General features: G+C 48.0%; 1 protein-coding gene across 2 annotated transcripts in view; it reads left to right on the top strand.

Moving 5' to 3' along the window:
- The window catches only part of ANO8 (anoctamin 8), a 525,215-nt gene that overhangs the window by 485,589 nt on the left and 20,692 nt on the right, over positions 1 to 18,934 (top strand). For both annotated transcript variants that reach the window (XM_069648985.1, XM_069648993.1), the window contains 2 exons: positions 6,917 to 7,663; positions 11,384 to 11,575. In XM_069648985.1, coding sequence (XP_069505086.1) covers positions 6,917 to 7,663; positions 11,384 to 11,575 — 939 coding nt within the window. The remainder of the gene's footprint in view (positions 1 to 6,916; positions 7,664 to 11,383; positions 11,576 to 18,934) is intronic.

Raw genomic sequence — 18,934 nt, 5'->3', positions numbered from 1 at the left:
GAGAGGTTCCCCGGTGGATTGTCGCGAGGCCTGTGCCGAAAAGGAAGACAGTAGCCGTGGGTTATGATCTCCAGAACCCACACATCTGAAGTAATGGCTTGCCACTCTACAAGATGCTGCGCCAGCCTTCCCCCAACCGGCGAACCATGGGACATGGCCTCACGACTGAGTGGGAGCGGCTGCGGCGTTACCTGAGGGCAAAGAGGCAACTGCCCGAGCGGCCTTGGCACCACGGGTACCCTGTCGTCCACCTCTGGTACCCCTGCGTTGGCCTCTTTGACTGCCAGCTCCTCTCGCTTTACCGAAGGATGAGTAATAGCGAAAGGAACCACCCCTCCACTGCTGTCCCCTAGGACGAAAAGGCGGAGGTTGGCGAACTGCAGCGCCCAACGACTTCGCTGCAGCTTTTGAGGTCTGCAACCTCTCAAGGCTCTCGTCAGCCTTGCTGCCAAAAAGGTGTTCACCATCAAAGGGCATGTTGAGGAGCCGGGACTGCACATCAGGAGCAAACCCCGACTTCCGCAACCACGCAAACCTGCGTATCACGGTGCTCGCCGCCATGGACCTACTGACGCATTCAGCCAAGTCCAGACCCGACTGAACGGACTCACACATGGCATCCTTACCATCCTGGACCATAGCAAGGAAACCATCCCGTGCATCCCCTTCGGGAATATGGTCAGCCGCTAACGCAACACAGTTCCACAGAGTGTGCGTGAAACGTGACAAGGCACAAATGGAGTTGGCCATCTGAAGCGCCATACCACCAGAAGAAAACACTTTCTTCGCCCAGCCATCAAAACGTTTGTCGTCCCTATCAGGAGGGATGGTAGGGTACGACGCCTGCTTCGCCGGGGCCGTGGCCGCCTGCACCACCAAACTTTCCGGAGTGGGGTGCCTGGTCAAGTAGCAGGGGTCGCTACTGGCTGGACGGTATTTACGCGACAAGGATCTGCCCACCGCCGGGAGACTCTCCGGAGCAGTCCAAGCCGCTGCCACCCTTCTCTGTAAAGCCATATGGAACGCCAGTACCGGGTCAGTTGGGGGACCAACATCAAGGATGTCCATCAGATCATCCTGCACAAACTCCCCTGGGGGAGCAGACCATCCCAGATACTCAGACACCCTAGCCATAAGGCGCCGGTACGAGGAATCGGCATGGGAGCCAGGCTCAGGCCTACAAAATTCCACCTCCGGAGAGGTGTCCAGTCCACTGGCATCATGCAGTGACTGCCTCAAATCGTCAAACTGACTATGGCCCGAGACAATTTCATCTGGCATCTGACTAGGAACCAGGCCATCAGAATCCTCATCCGCCTCCGAAATATATTCCAGGTGGCGAAAAGGCACCCGAGAGTGCTTGCCCTTAACCAGAGCCTTCCTAGGGGGTACACCCGTGACACGGGGCACCTCCGACACGAAAGGCGTCGATGGCGTCGAGCGAATCGGCGCCGACGCCGAGAAAACCGGCAACGGCGCCGAGAGGATCGACGTCGAGGAAATCGGCGTCGACGTCAGATGCAGCGCCTCCAGTATCGGCGGCGTCGACACAGCCCTCGAAGCCGGAGCCCCGAGCGTGTCCCTCGACGACCTGATCGTCGAGGGACACGCTCGAGAAAGCCTGTCGACGCCCTCGACGCCTCAGACGTCAATGTCTACCTCGAAGACTTCACAGGAGCACACGGTCTCGATCGCGTCGAGGACCGGGACCTGGAACGGGTACGGCGAGAACGAGCCTCCTTGTCCGAACGGGACCGCTCCCGTGACTCGTGCCGACCACTCTTGCGAGTGGCGTCTCTCGACCTCACACGGCCGACCCCACTCGGGGGCGCGGACGGCTGAGTACCCTGCGACTCAAGAATCGCCAACATTTTCTTCCCAAAGGAAGCCCATTCCTCCAGCGTCGCACGGCTGGTGGGGTAACCGACGTGCTGTGCAGAATCCTCGGAAGAGGACCTGGAAGGCGACCGGTGACGGCGCTTCTGAGAATGCCTCGAAGAGGCTGAGGAGTGGCGAGACCCACTCCTAGAAGAAGACCGACGAGACTTCCGACGATGACGCGGAGAGTCACCCCTCGAATCATCCGTCGAAAGCCCCGCCGACTTCGACTTCCGGGGCTTGGACACCCGACCTACCGACAACTTCTTCTTACGTTCGCGTAAGGCTTTGGACGTGAGCGACTGGCAGTCGATACAGTCATCCGTGTCGTGGGCCTCCCCGAGGCACCAGAGGCAGGCGTCGTGCGAGTCAGTCACCGACATCTTGGACCCACACTCCCCGCACTTCTTAAAGCCCGGACGCGGGGTTGAAGACGAAGTGGAAGACATCGCCGAAGGAAATTCACAAACGAACAGGTTCGAAGAACCAGAAAGAACAGAACTCCAAAGAGTCGAGGCTTAGAACCGAGAAACACGAAGCAACACGTTCGCGGAAAAAGCGGAACTGAGGGTATGGGCGTCGTGCGTCCTACTTATCACATCGGATGACGTCGGAGGAGGTCCTCGACGACGGCGCATCGACGCAGGACGCAGACGCCGAAAAAGTTTCCGAAGCAGCACAGCTGTGGTGATTACATGTCATAGATATGGAATACGTCGGAGGACCCAATCCCCTCGAATAGGAATATACAGAGAAAATAAAAAAGAACTAAATGGAAAAAGCCATGAATACAAACCCCAATGTGATTTGTATTTGTATTTATTTTATTTATAAAGCGCCCAAGGGCATCCGGGCGCATCACTTAGGTTACAACATGGTAAAAGCAGACCGATCATTACAGTAGAGTTGCATACATACACAGAGTACAAATAATAAACAGTATAGAATAGTTGCAAATTTACACAACGGTGAGGCTGGTGGCTGTCACATGAATGATGGCTAGTGAGTGGACAGAGGCGAGTCTTTGGCGGAAAGCCAGGTTTTGGCCATGTTTTTGAATCTCTGGAAGGCGGGTTCCGCTCTTAGCAGGTTGGGAAGCGAGTACCAGAGTTTGGCGGCCATGACTGGGGAAACTGGTCCCTCCAGATCTCTGAAGGTTGAAGCGTGGTATGGCAAGGCAGTTAGTCTGAGCAGTTCTATGGGGTCTGTTGGAGTTGTTGCTGGAGAATCTGTTGGCCAGGTAGCTGGGTGCTTGGTTAGAGAGGCATTTGTGAGTGAGTGCAAGTGTTTTCAAGGAGATTTGTTGTGGCACTGAGAGCCAACGTATACTACGTCTAGTGACTGTGATATGTTGGTTCCTGGGGATATTAAGTGCAGCTCTAATGGCATTGTTTTGGATAATTTGTAACTTGTTTAGGTTACAACGGTTGGTGCCAAGATAGAGAGCGTTAAAATAATCGATTTTAGACAGCGCCAGTGTCCTGGCTAATGTAATGCAGTTGGATGGTGATAAAAATGGACGACTGGCTGTGATCAGCTTGCAAGTGTAGGCAGCTGCAGAGGCGACTACATTGGTTTGTCTGGTCAAGGATAAGGTGGAGTCAATGTAGATACCTAATGTTTTTGTATCCTTGGAGACCTTGATAGTGTTACCATCAATGGTGAAGGAATTAAACAAGGGGTCTAGTTTGTTGAGTCTTTGGTGAGAGCCGAGGATGAGGAGCTCTGTCTTTTCGTCATTTAGACAGATTCCATGCTGTGCCATCCAGGCTTGGATGACTTGGTAGACGGAGTTAACAGCAAGAGACTCAGTTGTGTGATCGCCTGTGATAGGGATGAGTATCTGGGTGTTGTCAGCATAATTAGTGTAGATGACACCCAGATAGTCAAGAATATCAAATAATGGCTTTGTAAACACATTGTAAAAAGTAGGGGAGACACACGAACCTTGTGGTACACCGCAGGTGACTGTAGAGGATGTGGCTGCTGCCAGGGGTGAGAAAACCTGCATGGATCTGTTGTTGAGAAATGAACTGATCCAGGCTGTTGCTTTATCCGAGAAGTGAGCAGCTAGTTTGAGGTGTCGACACAGTATTTGGTGATTTACAAGATTGAATGGCGCAGAGAGCTCAAGTAAAAGTAGCAGGGCGAGTTTACCCTTATCTTTTAGATCTTCAATCTGAGTTTTAAGATCAACGAGGGCAGTTTCAGTGCCGTGTCGCAGTCGAAACGCAGATTGCCTCAGTCTCAGGAGTTTGTTAGATTCAAGGTATTCTTGAATCTGTAACTAAGCAGCTCGATCAAGGATTTTTAGTAGAAAAGTCACTGTGGTGATAGGCCTGTAGTTAGTTGGTATGTTAGCATCCAGTGTTGGTTTTTTTAAGAGCGGGATAACCCAAGCGTCCTTCAGATTGTCGGGAACAATCGCAGTGCTAAAGGCTGAGTTAACAAGAGTGATAATGAATGGAGCTAGATCACGGGCGGCCTCCTTAATGATAGGCGCAGGGCATAGGTCCCCCTGGCAGTTAGAGGGTTTAAGGCTGTGGATAATATTTTCAACTTCAGTGACTGATGGGGGTGAGAAGTTGAATGGTTTCAATGAGTCAAGGCTGGGGTTAATTTTGGTCGAGTGAATGTTAGGTTGCTGGTTGAATTGTAAACTGTTTTTTTTGTCATTTATTTTGGCTTGAAGGGAGGCTGTGTTCCCCAGGAGTGCGTTTTGAATATTAGTACACCAGGAGCTATCTTTGGAGCAGGTGATCTAATATTAAAAGTGTCTTTTTTGTCCTGATGAGGGCCTTGACAGGAGATTTCACTCAAGCCCGGCCCAAAACTCGAGTCGACGCGACAACAGTTTAAAATCCCTTCAGGAAGAAAAATGTGTTGGTTTTTTTCTTGCATTATATATAAAGATGTGGCATTCAATAAATTAGAATGACTGCAATATACGCCAATAGCACATTAAACAAGAGATGTATTTTTTAGGGCGACGAACAACGTCCAACATCAAGGGTCTAAAGGTTAGGCCCATCTGAATTTTTTAACCAAATGGTCATTATTGCGCTTTTGCACAGGTATGAATGTTTTTTTTTATGAGGATGGAAGTGATTGAGATGGATGGGTTTATATGAGATCACAGTGGAGTGTTTTTAGACAATTAAACTATCAAATTAGATTTCAGGTTATTGATTTTTTATTTCAGGCTTTTTCATGTAATGTCAATGAGTGATTGTTGTGTATTTTTGTATTCTATTTTTTTGATAATGTTTACAAAATAAAAAATAAAAAAATAAATCATTTATAAATAAACATGCTATGAAAAAATAAAATTTTCGAAATCAATCTTTTTAGAAGGTATTGTATTCAATTTATTTAGAAACGATTCAAATGCAAAGAGAGAGTCCGTACATGTCTAGCAACAATTGTACCTTTTGTATTGTGACTCCCGATATTGCCACATAGATAAATGTTAATATTTGACTACATTACGCATGGCAATATAATTTCATTTCCCATGATCCCTTTGCAGACTAAAGACTCATTCTGTGATATCATTGATGTCACTATTTATGCAAATTAGGGAGGCCCACACATCTTTTGCCACCCAGGGCCCAGCAACTCCTAGGATCGGCGCTGGTCCACACTACCAATTACCTCTACCCTCCCTAATCTGCATAACCGAATAGCATGCCTGAGGCCATGCAAGGTTATACTCCGCACTTCAGGAGACCAGCAGCAGCTCCTTTTCACCTTCTCGGGCATGCTGCCATATTATAAATATGCCCACTGTCATACTCTGCTCACGAGGTCAGTGAACACAATAATTGTGCTGGGAGTAAAAGCAACAGGTGTTTCGAGTACTGCGCAATTGCTTGCTAATACTAATAAACTTAAGTGAATGTGCAAGTCCCCATTAACTCCTGCTCAGATGGGATGAGATCAGTAGGAAGTAGCTATTAGAAACTTATTCATACAGGTGATGACTACAAATGTGATGATCCCTCAATGTTGACAGTGCTGACTGGGCTGATGGGATTTGTAGTCCAAAACATTAGGAAAATCAAAGGTCGCAGACCCTTGTGTTAATGTAATATCTAAAAAAGAAATGCCACAGCAGAGAACACTGTCAGTCCATGGTGCGTATTTTCTCTTGTGTCAGTGTTACTGGTGCATCTGAAGGGTTTCCTTCCATGAGGCAGGTGGGCAGAGGTGGCTGGATACTCTGATCTCCTTGATGTGCATATTGCTGACCCCCACCTGGGCCTCTGTCTGTGCATGGGATGTCTGCAGTAAAGTGGGCAAAAAGGAGAGCAGGGTATTTCTTATTTGATAAACAGCCGCACTCCTCTGAGGGACCAGTAGGGCGGCAGCAGAGCCAAATGCATTTCACAGGTAGAAATGTGACTACCTGCTACAGCAAGACCAGCCTTTCACAGGGACCGGTCACCCGCAATTTATCAAAATTGTGTCTGCATTTGGACCCAAGTTTTGAAAATGTTCTTCATTAAGACTTAAATCAGTTGGCGTATTATTGCCTCACTGCATCCTTTTAGACTGCATTGGGTTTCCTCTACTTTTGTCATGTTGACCTATGAGGTTTGTATCCATTTCAAGAAGATCTGTAATAATTGTAATGTTTTTTTTAATTTTTTTTTAATGGAAATCCGGGAGGATTCCTCTAAGCTCACTGAGGCTTTCAGGCAGGCCCAGTTGCTGACAATGCTAGGGGCCCACCTAGGGTTCTACCACTAGGAAATCCCAAAATACCGTCAATGAGCCCAAACTGTGATCTGGTTTCCATGACCGCATAGTGGGACAGTGTCTCTTTGCCTAGGGAAGTAAACATGCTTGCACTGTCTTGGGGTGTCCATAGCTGACTGGGTATTGCTTGTTGTGTAATTCCAGCTTGGGTGTTTTCTGTGCTTCACTAGTATTGTGTTTGAGCGGCAGTGAACTCCATGCTTGTTCCATAAGGCTGTGGTAGTTTGAACTTTCATCCATTGATAATAACGCTCTGCTCTCGACTCTTGTTCCCTAGATGCTGGCCACGCTGCTGATCATAAGGCAGTTTCTGCAGAACGTGAAGGAAGTGTTCCAGCCACACCTATACGAGAAGTTCAAACGCGGAAGCCTCAGCCCGCAGACCATGTGGCAGATCTCCAAAAACATCTACAAGCTCCTCACACAGAAGTACCCCACGCCCCTAGCTACACAGGCACCTCCACATGACCCAGAGCAGGTGGCTCCAGCAGAAGACCCGGAGCTGGACGATGCCCCATTAGAGGAGGACAGGAAGGGCGAGAAGTGCCTGAATGGGGGCTGTGGGGTCCCAGAGGAAGAAGAGGAGGAGCAACAGCGGGGTGAGGAAGATGGGGAGGAAGGAAGCCTCCTAGACTGTGGGCTGAAGTTGAAGAGGGTGAGTTTCAATGAGCGAGCCGAGAGGAAAGGGGCGGCCAGCTCTCTGGAGGAAGACAGCTTCTTGGAGGAAGGTAGCCCCACTATGGTAGAGAAGGGAATGGACCCGGCTTCAGTGTTCGAGCTGTGTGAAGATGACGACGACGACGATGAAAATGGTGGTGCTTCAGGGAGCCCTCAGAAGGGCATAGTAAGCAGCCAGGAGCTGGCAGTGGCTCTGAGGAGGCGCAGGAGAAAGGCTGACAGTGAGGACGAAGAAAGAAGGGAGCGGAAGAAACAAAATCGTATGTCGTGGATTGACCCGCCGGACGAGAACTACTCCACCAACCTGACGCAAGCCGAAGTGGAGAGCTGCATGAAGACCTATGAGGTAATCATGGTGATGAAAGTGCTCACAACCTGTCCCTGCGCTCTAGCTACCACAGAGTAAGGGCCCTCTATTAAATGATGCAAAGAAGTGGCTGGTACACTGGGGAAGTGGAAGAGTTATGCTAGGCCTCTGGCTGTTACAAGCCAACGGAAATGGAAATTCCAGGTCTGCGGGTGGGGCTTGCAGGGTTTCAGCTGACTGCAATGACTGTGTTGCCTGTTAATTCATATGTTGGTAGTTATGCAAAGTAATTTGCAGGTTCTGGAACTGTGTTTGTGTCCTGTTTACAAACTGTCCAGGTGCTGCCAGTATCCAAAACAGTGACAACCCAACCACAAACTAGGAGAAGGAATTGCAGGCAGGAACTTCCGCCTTATTTTCAGTTGCCTTATTTATAAAGGAATGTTAAGACTCAGGCTTGTAGATTTGTAGGGATGTGTAGCTCCAGTGTTCTTAATACATTGGTAACATGTGTCCCACTGACAACCCCATGCAGCACTTGCATTGCACCTCATTCCTGGTTTGAAACCCTTCTATTGCAGTACTGAAACCACACCCATCCCTCCAAATGCACCTCAGCACTAACTGCAATGACTGCGGTTATGACAGCATGGAAAACCTACACATCTGTGTCTCATCCCTCATGCAGGACCTCGGTTGTTACAGCACTGGAAAGCGGAACAGCTATAGAAGTGCACCTACTTGATTGAGTAGAACCCCAGCCATTGCAGTACTGATACCCCACACTTGTCTGAGTGTACCTCATTGCTTATTAAGGCCCCCGGCTATCAGTGTGGATGTATCCATAGGTCTTCCTGTGACCTTCAGCAGTTAATTCAGAATTTGTATGCAGCACCAAAAAGGGGCTAAGATGCCTGAACGGGAAGTGAATGGAGGGATTGAACAGAAGTTGGAGAGTGAGCATGCAAACCTGAGCTTAGCTACAAAGGGAGAGAAGAAGGGGGTGGGGAGTTAGAGTTAGAAGTTTCAGTCTAAAAAGTGGAGTTTCTATATTCTATTCTTTGGTGGGTTCCGCAGTGGAGTGTAGGTTCGCCTGCAGTTGGCTACATGAGCTTGCTTCTCATACTGATGGTAGGCCAGCATAAAAACGGGTAGTTCAGTTTAGTAAACGGTGAAATTCCTGCTCCGAGACACGCCATATTTTCCTTCATATGGCTATGCTGCCGGTTCAGCATTTGGTAGTGGCCCACCATCCAGAGATTAGGGACCTAGAGAAAGCCTTGTGGACACCGAGACAGACTGATGAGCAGGCGAGGATTGAGCGGTCGAGGTGTAGGCATGGCAGGTGAGAAATCAGCCAAGAAGGGACCTAGGCCAGGAGAGCCACAGGAGGGATGGGCAAGATTATTGGGCAGATTGGGAAGAAGGCAGGCGAGCGGGGGCACAAGGCAAGATAGCGGGTAGTGGGTAATGCCACACAAAAAATACTATAGGAACGCAGACTCGTCACAGCAAATAATACCCACTTTCCGCTTATTGATTGGAGGCAGCAGCTTGAAATGAATGCCACACCAGCATGCTAATTACCTTTAGATTTGCCTGTGGCTAGACCGGCATGTTAAGTAGGATTTGTTTTTTCTCCCTGTTATATTTCTGTTCTGTAAAGCCTCTGCAATCTGAGTCCTAACTAAATGTTGTCTTTTTGGGGGCAAACTGCAGATTGAGTGAGCAGAGTTGGTACATGCCACAGGATTATCTTAATTCAGCGGTGGGTAGTGCACGTGTATAAACAGCGACAGTGTTCCAGTCTCGCAGTGATGGTGCACTGGTCAATGTAACCATTCTTAGGAAAGTTGGAGATGGGGGAATCGAGTTTTGATCTTTGTTTGCCAATAGCAATCGAAGCCGCTGCAGTCATTGGGGGGAGGGGGGGGTCGGTAAGAGGCAAACCTTTGTAATCTGAGCACTGAGGGAGATCAGTGAGCGAGGTAGGCTAGGGACGGGAAAAAAGACCTTGCAACTTCAGCGATCGGGAAGAACCCAATTTTGAAAGAATTGCAATCATTCCTCCTGATAATATATAATAAGAGGCCAAACAAGTGGTTGAGGGTTGCTCCCTGCGCATATATACACATCCTAAATTGGGGCAGACAGCAGTAAATTCCTTGCACCCTGTCCCCAAGGTCCTGGGGGTAACTTCCCACCTGTAAAACCTCTTTTGTTTTGGGGTGGGGGCGGGGATTTGGTGGCTGTGCCAGTCAGAGGAATGTCTAGTACATTTCAAAGGTATAACGGGCAAAGTGTCACCCAGGAAGACCGCACTGACTGATGGCGAGCTGCCCAATAGGAAACAGCCTAATTGGAGTAATGGCGATCACAGAAGAAGGACCAGTGATGCCTGATGTTCTAGCCACCCTGTGGAACCTGATGACAGTGTTGGACAATGATTGGACAATGACCACAGAACCATCCCTTCCCTGAATCACAGCGGATACTGAAACGTGCATTGGGGTTTGTGCCTTTCTGTTAATGTGCAGATACAATGCTGAAATACCACACAGCTGGCAGCAAAACTCCCTCCTCAAAAACGACCAAAGTATCGCATTAATTGGACTCTCATACTGATCTCCCACTGCCCGTCAAACTAATATTACAGTATTGATATCTGACATAGCTATGTTAAATCTCCGTACGTTTCATGTATAACAAGACCCTGGCCATGACAATCCAGAGACTGAGGCCCAGACCTCTTAAATCCCCCCTCAGTTCTGACACAGTACACATGCTTCCCAGTACAGAAATTGATGCACTGCTTGGATTGTCCAGGTGAGTCCCCACCTGCAGCAGTTATTGTAATGTTAGTACTTTGACTCTAAACTGCTCTCTCAATGAAACTCAATCTTAATACGAAACCATTTATTACGGTACTGTGACTCCCACCGAGTGCTTTATACTTGGACTGATTGTTACAGTCGGAGTAAGCTGCTATGACTTGTGCAGGCAGTGTGCTTGTGTGTTATATATTACGTTCATATTGCGCGTACTGGTGGTGCTTGTGGACTTTGTATCAGAACACTCTGGTAGAAACATAAATCTGAGTAGGACTGACTGCAGCCTTAGGGACTTGATGGGAGTATATATACAAAATATGGGCGCTATTTCCAGGTAGCATTACTGTGGTGGTGAGAACTGAGTGAGTCTTTCAAGGTAGAAACCTCTATCGGAGGATTTGGGCAAACAGCTTATGCTAGCCTGTAAAACCAAGTATGACAAAACCGAATTCAGGGTGTGCCCCTTATGCGCTGGAGCTGAAGATCCTTTTTCTGCTGTGCAAATGTCTTTGCTGCTTCTCCATTATAGCGAACATAGGCTGTATGAAACACTTAAGAACATGCCTGTTTTATATCTGAGAATTGCACGGGGGCTCGGGGACACGCCGCGTAACGAGATGCCCACCATTGCCCTGTCTCCTGTAGCCAAATGCACCCAACTACAGATGGCTGATGAAATAACCAAACATGTCTTTAATCCTTTGCATATCCCAACCAAGCACACCTGCTAGTTATAAGAGATCACTGCTTGCTGTAATTGTATGGGACTTGTGGCCAGTTGTCTTATCACAGATCCCTGCCGGCTGTAGATGAGCGCGCCCGCAACCTTCACAGCTCCCCTGCCTGTTGAAACCAAGCGCGCCTTGAAGCCTTCACAAATCCCTGCCTGTTACACATGCATTGTACCCGTGTCTGCTTTGACTCTCAGGACACGTTTCAGGATTACCAGGAGATGTTTATTCAGTTTGGTTACGTGGTTCTCTTTTCATCCGCGTTCCCCCTGGCAGCCGTCTGTGCCCTCGCCAACAACGTCATCGAGATCCGCAGCGATGCCTTCAAGCTGTGCACGGGCCTCCAGAGACCCTTCGGCCAGCGTGTGGAGAGCATCGGGCAGTGGCAGGTAAGGCATTGGGAAGGAAATGGGATCCTGTTTTAATAATCTTAAATAGTGATAATGTAACATTGAGTTTTGTGTTCTGGCAGAAGAATGTTGAAAGGCTTGCAAACATCAATGCGTGATTTTGACCTTGGAATCCTTCATTGAGGCATGAGGAGGCGGAATCCTGCATTTATCCCTAACATGCCCAAACAAGACTACAGCCCTCTCTCCAGCAGAGGCTCTCTTGTGTAATCACCTAAGAAGCCATGGGTCAGGCTTTGGTTTCTGGAGCTGTAGGCCTGGGTTGGGAGAGTGTCTCGCCCTATTTCCATTGCTACTGCTGCTGGTTAGTTACATCCCTATTATAATTGTCTTGAAAAAGTAAAGGGTGTGCATCTTACCAGGCTCCTTTCTCACTGAGCTTGCTCTACTGTCTGACTAAATTGTGACTTAATGTCAAGCCCTGTTTTCTCTGACCACCCTAAATTCTCATACGCATACACACCACTCACGCACAGCCCACTTCCCTCCTCCCCTAGAAAAGCCATCTTGGAAGGACCTAACTCAGAACCCCTACACAAATTTAAAAATGGAATTGTACAGAACCCTTCATAAGGGTTATAAAGAGCTGTATATTGCTCTGTAAGAAAACTATATACAAACCTCCTTAGTTTTGCAAAGAGAGTGATATATTGTGTCAATTCTGAGATATGAGGAGGATCTGGCAACCACCCACAGCTAGAATACAGGCCCTTGTCTGATACAGCCCTTCACAGGGCCTTTAGAGCCCAGTATTCAGCTGTAGGAGCAACTTGTATGTTGCATTTAATAGTGATTCAGTATGTTATACTAACCACAGTGTCATACATCTGGGCTGATGGTTGCAAGACATTTTAATGACTTCTGTTAGGGAAAATTGTGCTTAAATCAGGAAGTAAGGTATATCTTGTAACTAATGTATATAGTTTGAAACACTTTAACTTTGGGGGTCTAATGCTGTTTGTACCATTGTGATCAGAGCTAGAAAGGTATACATTCCTAAAGCTGGTGAGTAGATAAGCAGCAAATGGTGGTCACCTCAAACCGGCTCCTTTCACCCTGTTCCTCCTTTATGTGGGTCTTCACACCGTCTGCGAGTATGTTCATGTGCACAGGGCTGGAGCTGGTTTTAGCTCCTGCTCATCCAATCTTAATTTCGATCCCTTAGGCTTTCTGATAAACGAGAAATCATAATATGAAAAATGAATGATTAATGATAATATGAAAAACAGACTATTATTAATGTTGGTCAGCGTAACATTGATAATTACAGTGCTTAGAAGTGAGAAGAATTCAAATGAAGCACTGTATACAAAAGATGATTATGAATATTAACTGTGGCTGGTAGTTATGAAGGTTTTGTTATAAAAAATAATCTTTATGAAGAAAGTTACTTATCTATAACAGTATTTTTGCAGAAGGAAGGTGTATTGTGAAATTTGAGGAAACACTTTATATTCAGCGAATCTGTGGTTTGGCATGCCTACGACAACGTTGTGTGTGTGTGTGTGTGTGTGTGGGAGGGGGTACAGTGGAGGAAGGTGTCCTGCAGGTCACATGTTTTAATCTTGGCAAGTTGACTTCCATCCTACCAAAGATGGTTAACAGAATTATTATGATGTTAGGTAGTAAGAGACTGTGTTATTTAATTCAGTCGTTGTCTGCAAGACAACAGTACCATGCACTGTTAAATAAAAGGTCCTATAGGATTTCTGAAGTGTGGATGTGTTAAGCTCATTCTACATAGCAGTTAAGGAGAGATTCTGACACCGCCCTCTCGTGAGGGATGCGCAACCATCTAACTGATGGCAAAACAGAGAATCCAACCAAACGGGAAGCCAACTTTCTCTAAGAGTAGTAGCAATGGCAGAACAGACACACTTAACTTCAGGAGGCTGGCAGGTCTGTTCAGTTTGTCCACATAGTTAACCAAAGGGAACACCCTGTGAGGAAATGCCGTCTGCATTGGTGTGCAAGCCTGAGCATTTATTTTCTATCTCAGAAAGTGAGCTCTGATAATGAAGCGTCATTTTCTAAATGGTCCATGTGGGAAAAGGTATAGCCCCCATGTGTACTCTTTGCTGGACATCCCAATAATTGCAGTGTGGTTTGGCAACATGGCAGCCCCAGAGGAATGTGTAGGTTTACTGAAACAGCCTGCTGGAATCAAAATGATTCCAACAGCCATACGTTGTACTTACCAATGGGAACCCATGACTCAAATTGCATATAGATGTGCATCCCCAAGGCCTGCTGGCAATTATATGGTAACATGGAAATATAAGGCTTTATCTGGTTTGATATAGTGGCCTATGAGAAGATTGTACTTGCCAGAACCAATTTAATGTAATTTTAGCAACTGATTTCCAGTGACTCTTGCAACTGTTAGAGCATGTATGTGTTACTGTCTGGCTGGGGGCCTACCTTCCCAGAGGAACAGGCATATCCCCAGGCAGTAGTATGGGAACCAGTGCTCTTCAAAGCAAGCTCTGCAAACAGAATGAGGAATCACAGGGATGATTACTGGAGTCTCTTTGATCAGGCATACCTGAGACAGAGAATTATAGATAAGCTTAGGAGAGAGCCTGTCTCTAGAGAAGGGGTCCCCTCATCCAGCATTGGATTTTTACTGGATTCACATACTTTGACTATTCCCCACATCAGGCTGGGAATCTTCAGTTACACACATATTACTTTATAATATAAAGAAAAAACAGTTGTGTTTTAGAGTCTGTCCCTGTCATTTTGGGTGCATTTGTCTGGAGCTAATGGGATGTCAAGTATCTAGCCTCACCCCTTGAGGTCTTTGTCAGATTCTAGATCAGAGGGTGACAGCAGAGACAACAATCTTGACTTGCGACATTCAACAGCCTCTACAAGGGTACAGGTGGGAGGCTACCTCCAGTATCACCTCGAGCAATGGAAGACTATAACAACAGACGCCTGGGTCCTAGACATCATTCAACAGGGGCATGCCCTGGGGGTCAACAGTGATATGCAGGGTTGTCCAGATGATTTCGATATATCTCTGCTAAATTAACCTCATTGCTACAGCATGGCCCAAACAGGCATGATAGATAGATCTCCTACACCTGTCAGGGAAGCACCCAATTTCCCTCGGGACAGCTCCCAACCTTCTGTCGCAGAACAGCAGGCAGATATGACACCAAGACACAGTGTTGCTAAAACTCACACCACGGCTCCCGACTTTGCATAATTTGGTCAAATAGAAATGCCAGACGACTGCAGGGAAATCCTTCAGATCGCAAGAGTGAAGTCAACCAATAAATCCGATGGCCATAAATGTAGCTGGTTCTGAAAACGGTGTGATCGTCAGCAACTGAACCCACTTCAGATACAACCGCACCTCCTTCTACCATTCCTCCTAAGCCTCGCAAAGGGAGGTTTGTCCCAAGCATCGATCCAAGTGCATTTAGCGGCGTTTTCTAGGTATAGCAGAAGAAAAGTCCATACCCCTCTATTCAGCAAAAGCATTCTCAAACATTTCATGGAGGACTTGTTTTGGACATACCCTCCGGCCCAAAAAGTACCATCGCAGTGGGGGTTTAATACAGTCTTGACTGCCCTCATGAAACCACCTTTGCAACCAATGGCTACACTGCACATTAAATATGTCTCCTGGAAGGTGGAGTTTCTAGTAGCCTTTGGTCCATCAAACAAGGGCAAACGCATCTCTAAACGGGGGGCTAGCCAGATGAGTCCCATCCGCAATGTCATTTGGAAGCTAAAAAGCCTTTGAGGGCGCCGTGCGCGCCCATTCCATCAGAGCAGTTGGAGCATCGGCAGACATGTGGGCAGGAATTCCACTAACTGACATATGCAGGGCTGCTACCTGGGCAGTGCTGCACACATTTGTAAGGCACTATTGCCTGGAGAAACAGGATGCAGTGGAGTCCAGAGTCGGAAGGGCCATCCTGCATCACCTATTCCAGTAAGGTAGGCTTTTATCCTTGGACCACCGACCTAGCATGACTAGATTTGTCTGTCTGAACCGCGCCTGTAACCCTGAGGCATCAGAACACAAATATACTCACGGAAGACACCAGATTAAAAACAGGACGTACATAAAAAGGACAGACAACTACTTTTTCTGAGTTTGGCCAGAATTAATTTATTTGACGAGCAGGGTTTTCAATTGAGCACAGAATGTCTTTACATTTTTTTCAAAGAAAAAAACGGAGCTTGTATGGGAGTGAGTTCCACACATGGGCTGCCCTCGTGGGGCAGTCCCTACCAAGTTCCACCGCTATTTTAAACTTAAGAGATCTGATTGTTCCCGTGATAGCTGACCTCAGGGCACGGTGAGAGCTGTAGAGGAATGTACGGGACTTTAGATATATTGGTGCTTTTCCATATAAGCACTTTTGCACTAGGGTGGCTGTTTTAAAGTGGATACAGGCTGAAATAGGCAACCAGTGCAGGGATTCCCTCCCTGATGATTTATGTTCTTGCAAGCGGTGAATGCATTTTTTCATGGCCCCTATATATAGGGAGTTGCAGTAGTCGAGCCGTGAAGGAATATGGCTCGCCCAATCGAGGCACAGTTGACTTCTATAACGAAGGGTTGTATATTCCCAAGAAGTTGCAGGTAATAATTAGTTTTTTACTAGGTAACTAGTCTGTGTTTCAGTGCTGAGGGAGGCATTAAAAAACACTGAGTCTTCACTTTTTCATCTACAGTTATGGGACTGTCTTTGATGAGAAATTGTTCATATTCATTCCCTAGCTTTGCTCTTGCCCCTGGGCTGCCAAACAATAACAGTTCAGTTTTTGCTCCTTGGAGGCAGAGACAGTTTTCATTCATCCATTGCTCTATCCCCCCATAGATTGAAGTCTGATTCCTAAGGCCAGTGTCGTAATCCTTGATGATTTCCAGGATCTGCTGGGTATGGTCTGCATAGTTGAAAAACGTGACACCATATTATTCCAGCAGGCTACAGAGAGGTCTAATATATAGATTGAAAAGTGTTGGAGAGATACATGCTCCCTATACAACTGCTATGTATTCTATTCAACGCATGTGAATCCATGAAAGATCCAATGCTGGAGAAGGAGTAAGTTGCTTACCTGTAACTCCTGTTCTCCATCATTGGTATCTTTCACTCGGCGACTAAGGGAAGGCAATCAAAAGCTCAACAATGAGTGCCATATGGACAATCTGCTAGGGGGCAGGGTTGCATTCCATGGTGACGACTGGCAAAAGATAACATCAGATCGCTGGGTGCTAGACACGGTGCGTCTTGGCCGCTCATTGAAGTTCCGGCGTCCTCCGGTCCCTATTCTGCCAGTGCATGTGCTGCAGCCGCAATCTTCCTATCGTGCAGCAGGAGGTGGTTCTCATGCTGGGAAAAGGAGCGATAGAACCAGTTCCAGTTGCGGAACGGGGCCAGGGGGTCTACTTCCAGTCGTGAAGAAGCCCAACGGCAAGTGGAGGCCTATTTTAGTTCTTGGGGCATTGAACAAGAATCTGCAACGCCTGAAGTTCAAGATGCTCACCCTTCAAGATGTCATCCGTTTGGTGCCACCGTTGGATCTGCAGGATGCCTATTTTCACATCCCTATGAGGTGGAAGCACCGCAAGTTTCTGCGTTTTGTGGTCGGAGAGGAGCACTATCAGTTTTGGGTCCCCCCGTTTGGCCTGAAGTCTTCCCCCAGGATGTTTACGAAGTATCTGGCCCCGGAGGCGGCCTTCCTCCGGAGGGAGGGTCATAATGTGTACCCCTACCTGAACGATTGGTTGGTGAGGGGTTCGTTGCAGGAAAGGGCACGAGAGTCTCTCATGGCAACTATGCGGCTGTTGCAACGGCTGGGATTCGCCATCAACTTCATATTTGATGCCGTCCAGAGAGTTGGTGTTTCTCAGGTGCAGTTTCTTACCCGGGACAATCTGGTAAAGCCTTCCAGTGAATGGGTGGAAAAGTTGTGGTCCAAGGCAAGCGAGTGGAGAGGGGGGGCAGTGGTTCTCGGTCCAGGGTTACATGTCGCTGTTGGCGGCCATGGCGTTGTTTATCCCTCTTCTTCCCAATTGCCGCATGTTCATGAGGCCAGTGCAGGAGTTCCTTGCAGACAGGTGGTCGCAGAGTCGAGGATTATGGTCGGACAAGTTGGTGGTCAACAAGGGCTTGGTGGATACCCTTCAGTGGTGGACGTGCACGACCAATCTTGTGAGGGGCATGCCCTTGCTGGAACCGGAGTTCCAGTTTACAATTGTGGCAGATGCTTCCCAGGTAGGGTGGGGGGCACACCTCAGAGTCACAGGTACGGGGCGTATGGTCTTGGGTGGAGACTATGTTTCATATCAATGTGCTCGAGTTGAGGGCGGTGCAGTGGTGAGGGTGTAAACGGACAATACCACCACAATGTTCTAGTTAAGGAAACAGAGGAGCACACATTCCAGAGTCCTGTCAAAGGAAGCGCAGGGCATTTGGCATTGGTCTCTAGCTCAAGAGATCAGCATTGTCGCTTTCCATCTGCCAGGAGTTCTGAATGTTAAAGCGGACGTGCTCAGCAGGGACGCTAGTCAGGTCAGCTGCACGAGTGGAGGCTGAAGGAGCAGCAGGTGGCAAGAATCTTCCAGCAATGGGGGCATCCTCCGTTGGCTCTGTTTGTTACGAGGAAAACAAGCAGTGTCGGTAGTTTGCCAGCAGATGGGCTCATCCCAAGACATTGGGGGATGCGTTTTCGTCCCCGTGGACGGGCCTCTTCGGGTATGCGTTTCCCCCATACCCACTTATTCGGAGGACCATCCAGTGGGTTCGGAAATACCAGTGCCGGGTGATTCTAGTCGCCCCGTTCTGGCTCAGGTAGACATGGTTTTCAGACCTCCTTCATCTGGCGGTGGAGGAACAGTTTGGTTGGGAGCGGATCCGGATCTGTCTCAGGACGAGAGCAGGGTGTGGTATCACGATCCAGCATCCCTCAGCCTGGCGGAGTGGCTCCTGATTACTCAGAGTTCGGTCATCTAGGGATATCCAGAGAGTGTCGACGGATCTTGGAGGCAGTGAGGTCGCCTTCCACGAATGTCTCGTATGGTCATAAGTGGACGAGATTCTGTGACTGGTGTAAGGGTCATCCTGAGATTGAGCCTTTGGACGTTTCCCCGCTCAGGTTCTCCCGTACTTGTTACACCTGGCAGAAGGGGGCCTGGCGTTGTCATCCATTAAGGCGCACTTGGCTGCGATTTCTAGGTTCACGAGAAAGCGCCATACTGCTCCTCTGTTTAGTGATCGCTTAGTCAAACATTTTCTGAAGGGGTTGTTTCGGACATTTCCTCCCGTGAAGAGGTTTGCACCGGTGTGGAGCCCTAATGTAGTCCTTTCG

The sequence above is a fragment of the Ambystoma mexicanum genome, chromosome 1p, assembly GCF_040938575.1.
Source record: "Ambystoma mexicanum isolate Mex_15411 chromosome 1p, UKY_AmexF1_1, whole genome shotgun sequence".
Lineage (NCBI taxonomy): Eukaryota > Metazoa > Chordata > Amphibia > Caudata > Ambystomatidae > Ambystoma > Ambystoma mexicanum.
This window is presented reverse-complemented; position numbering and strand designations above follow the sequence as displayed.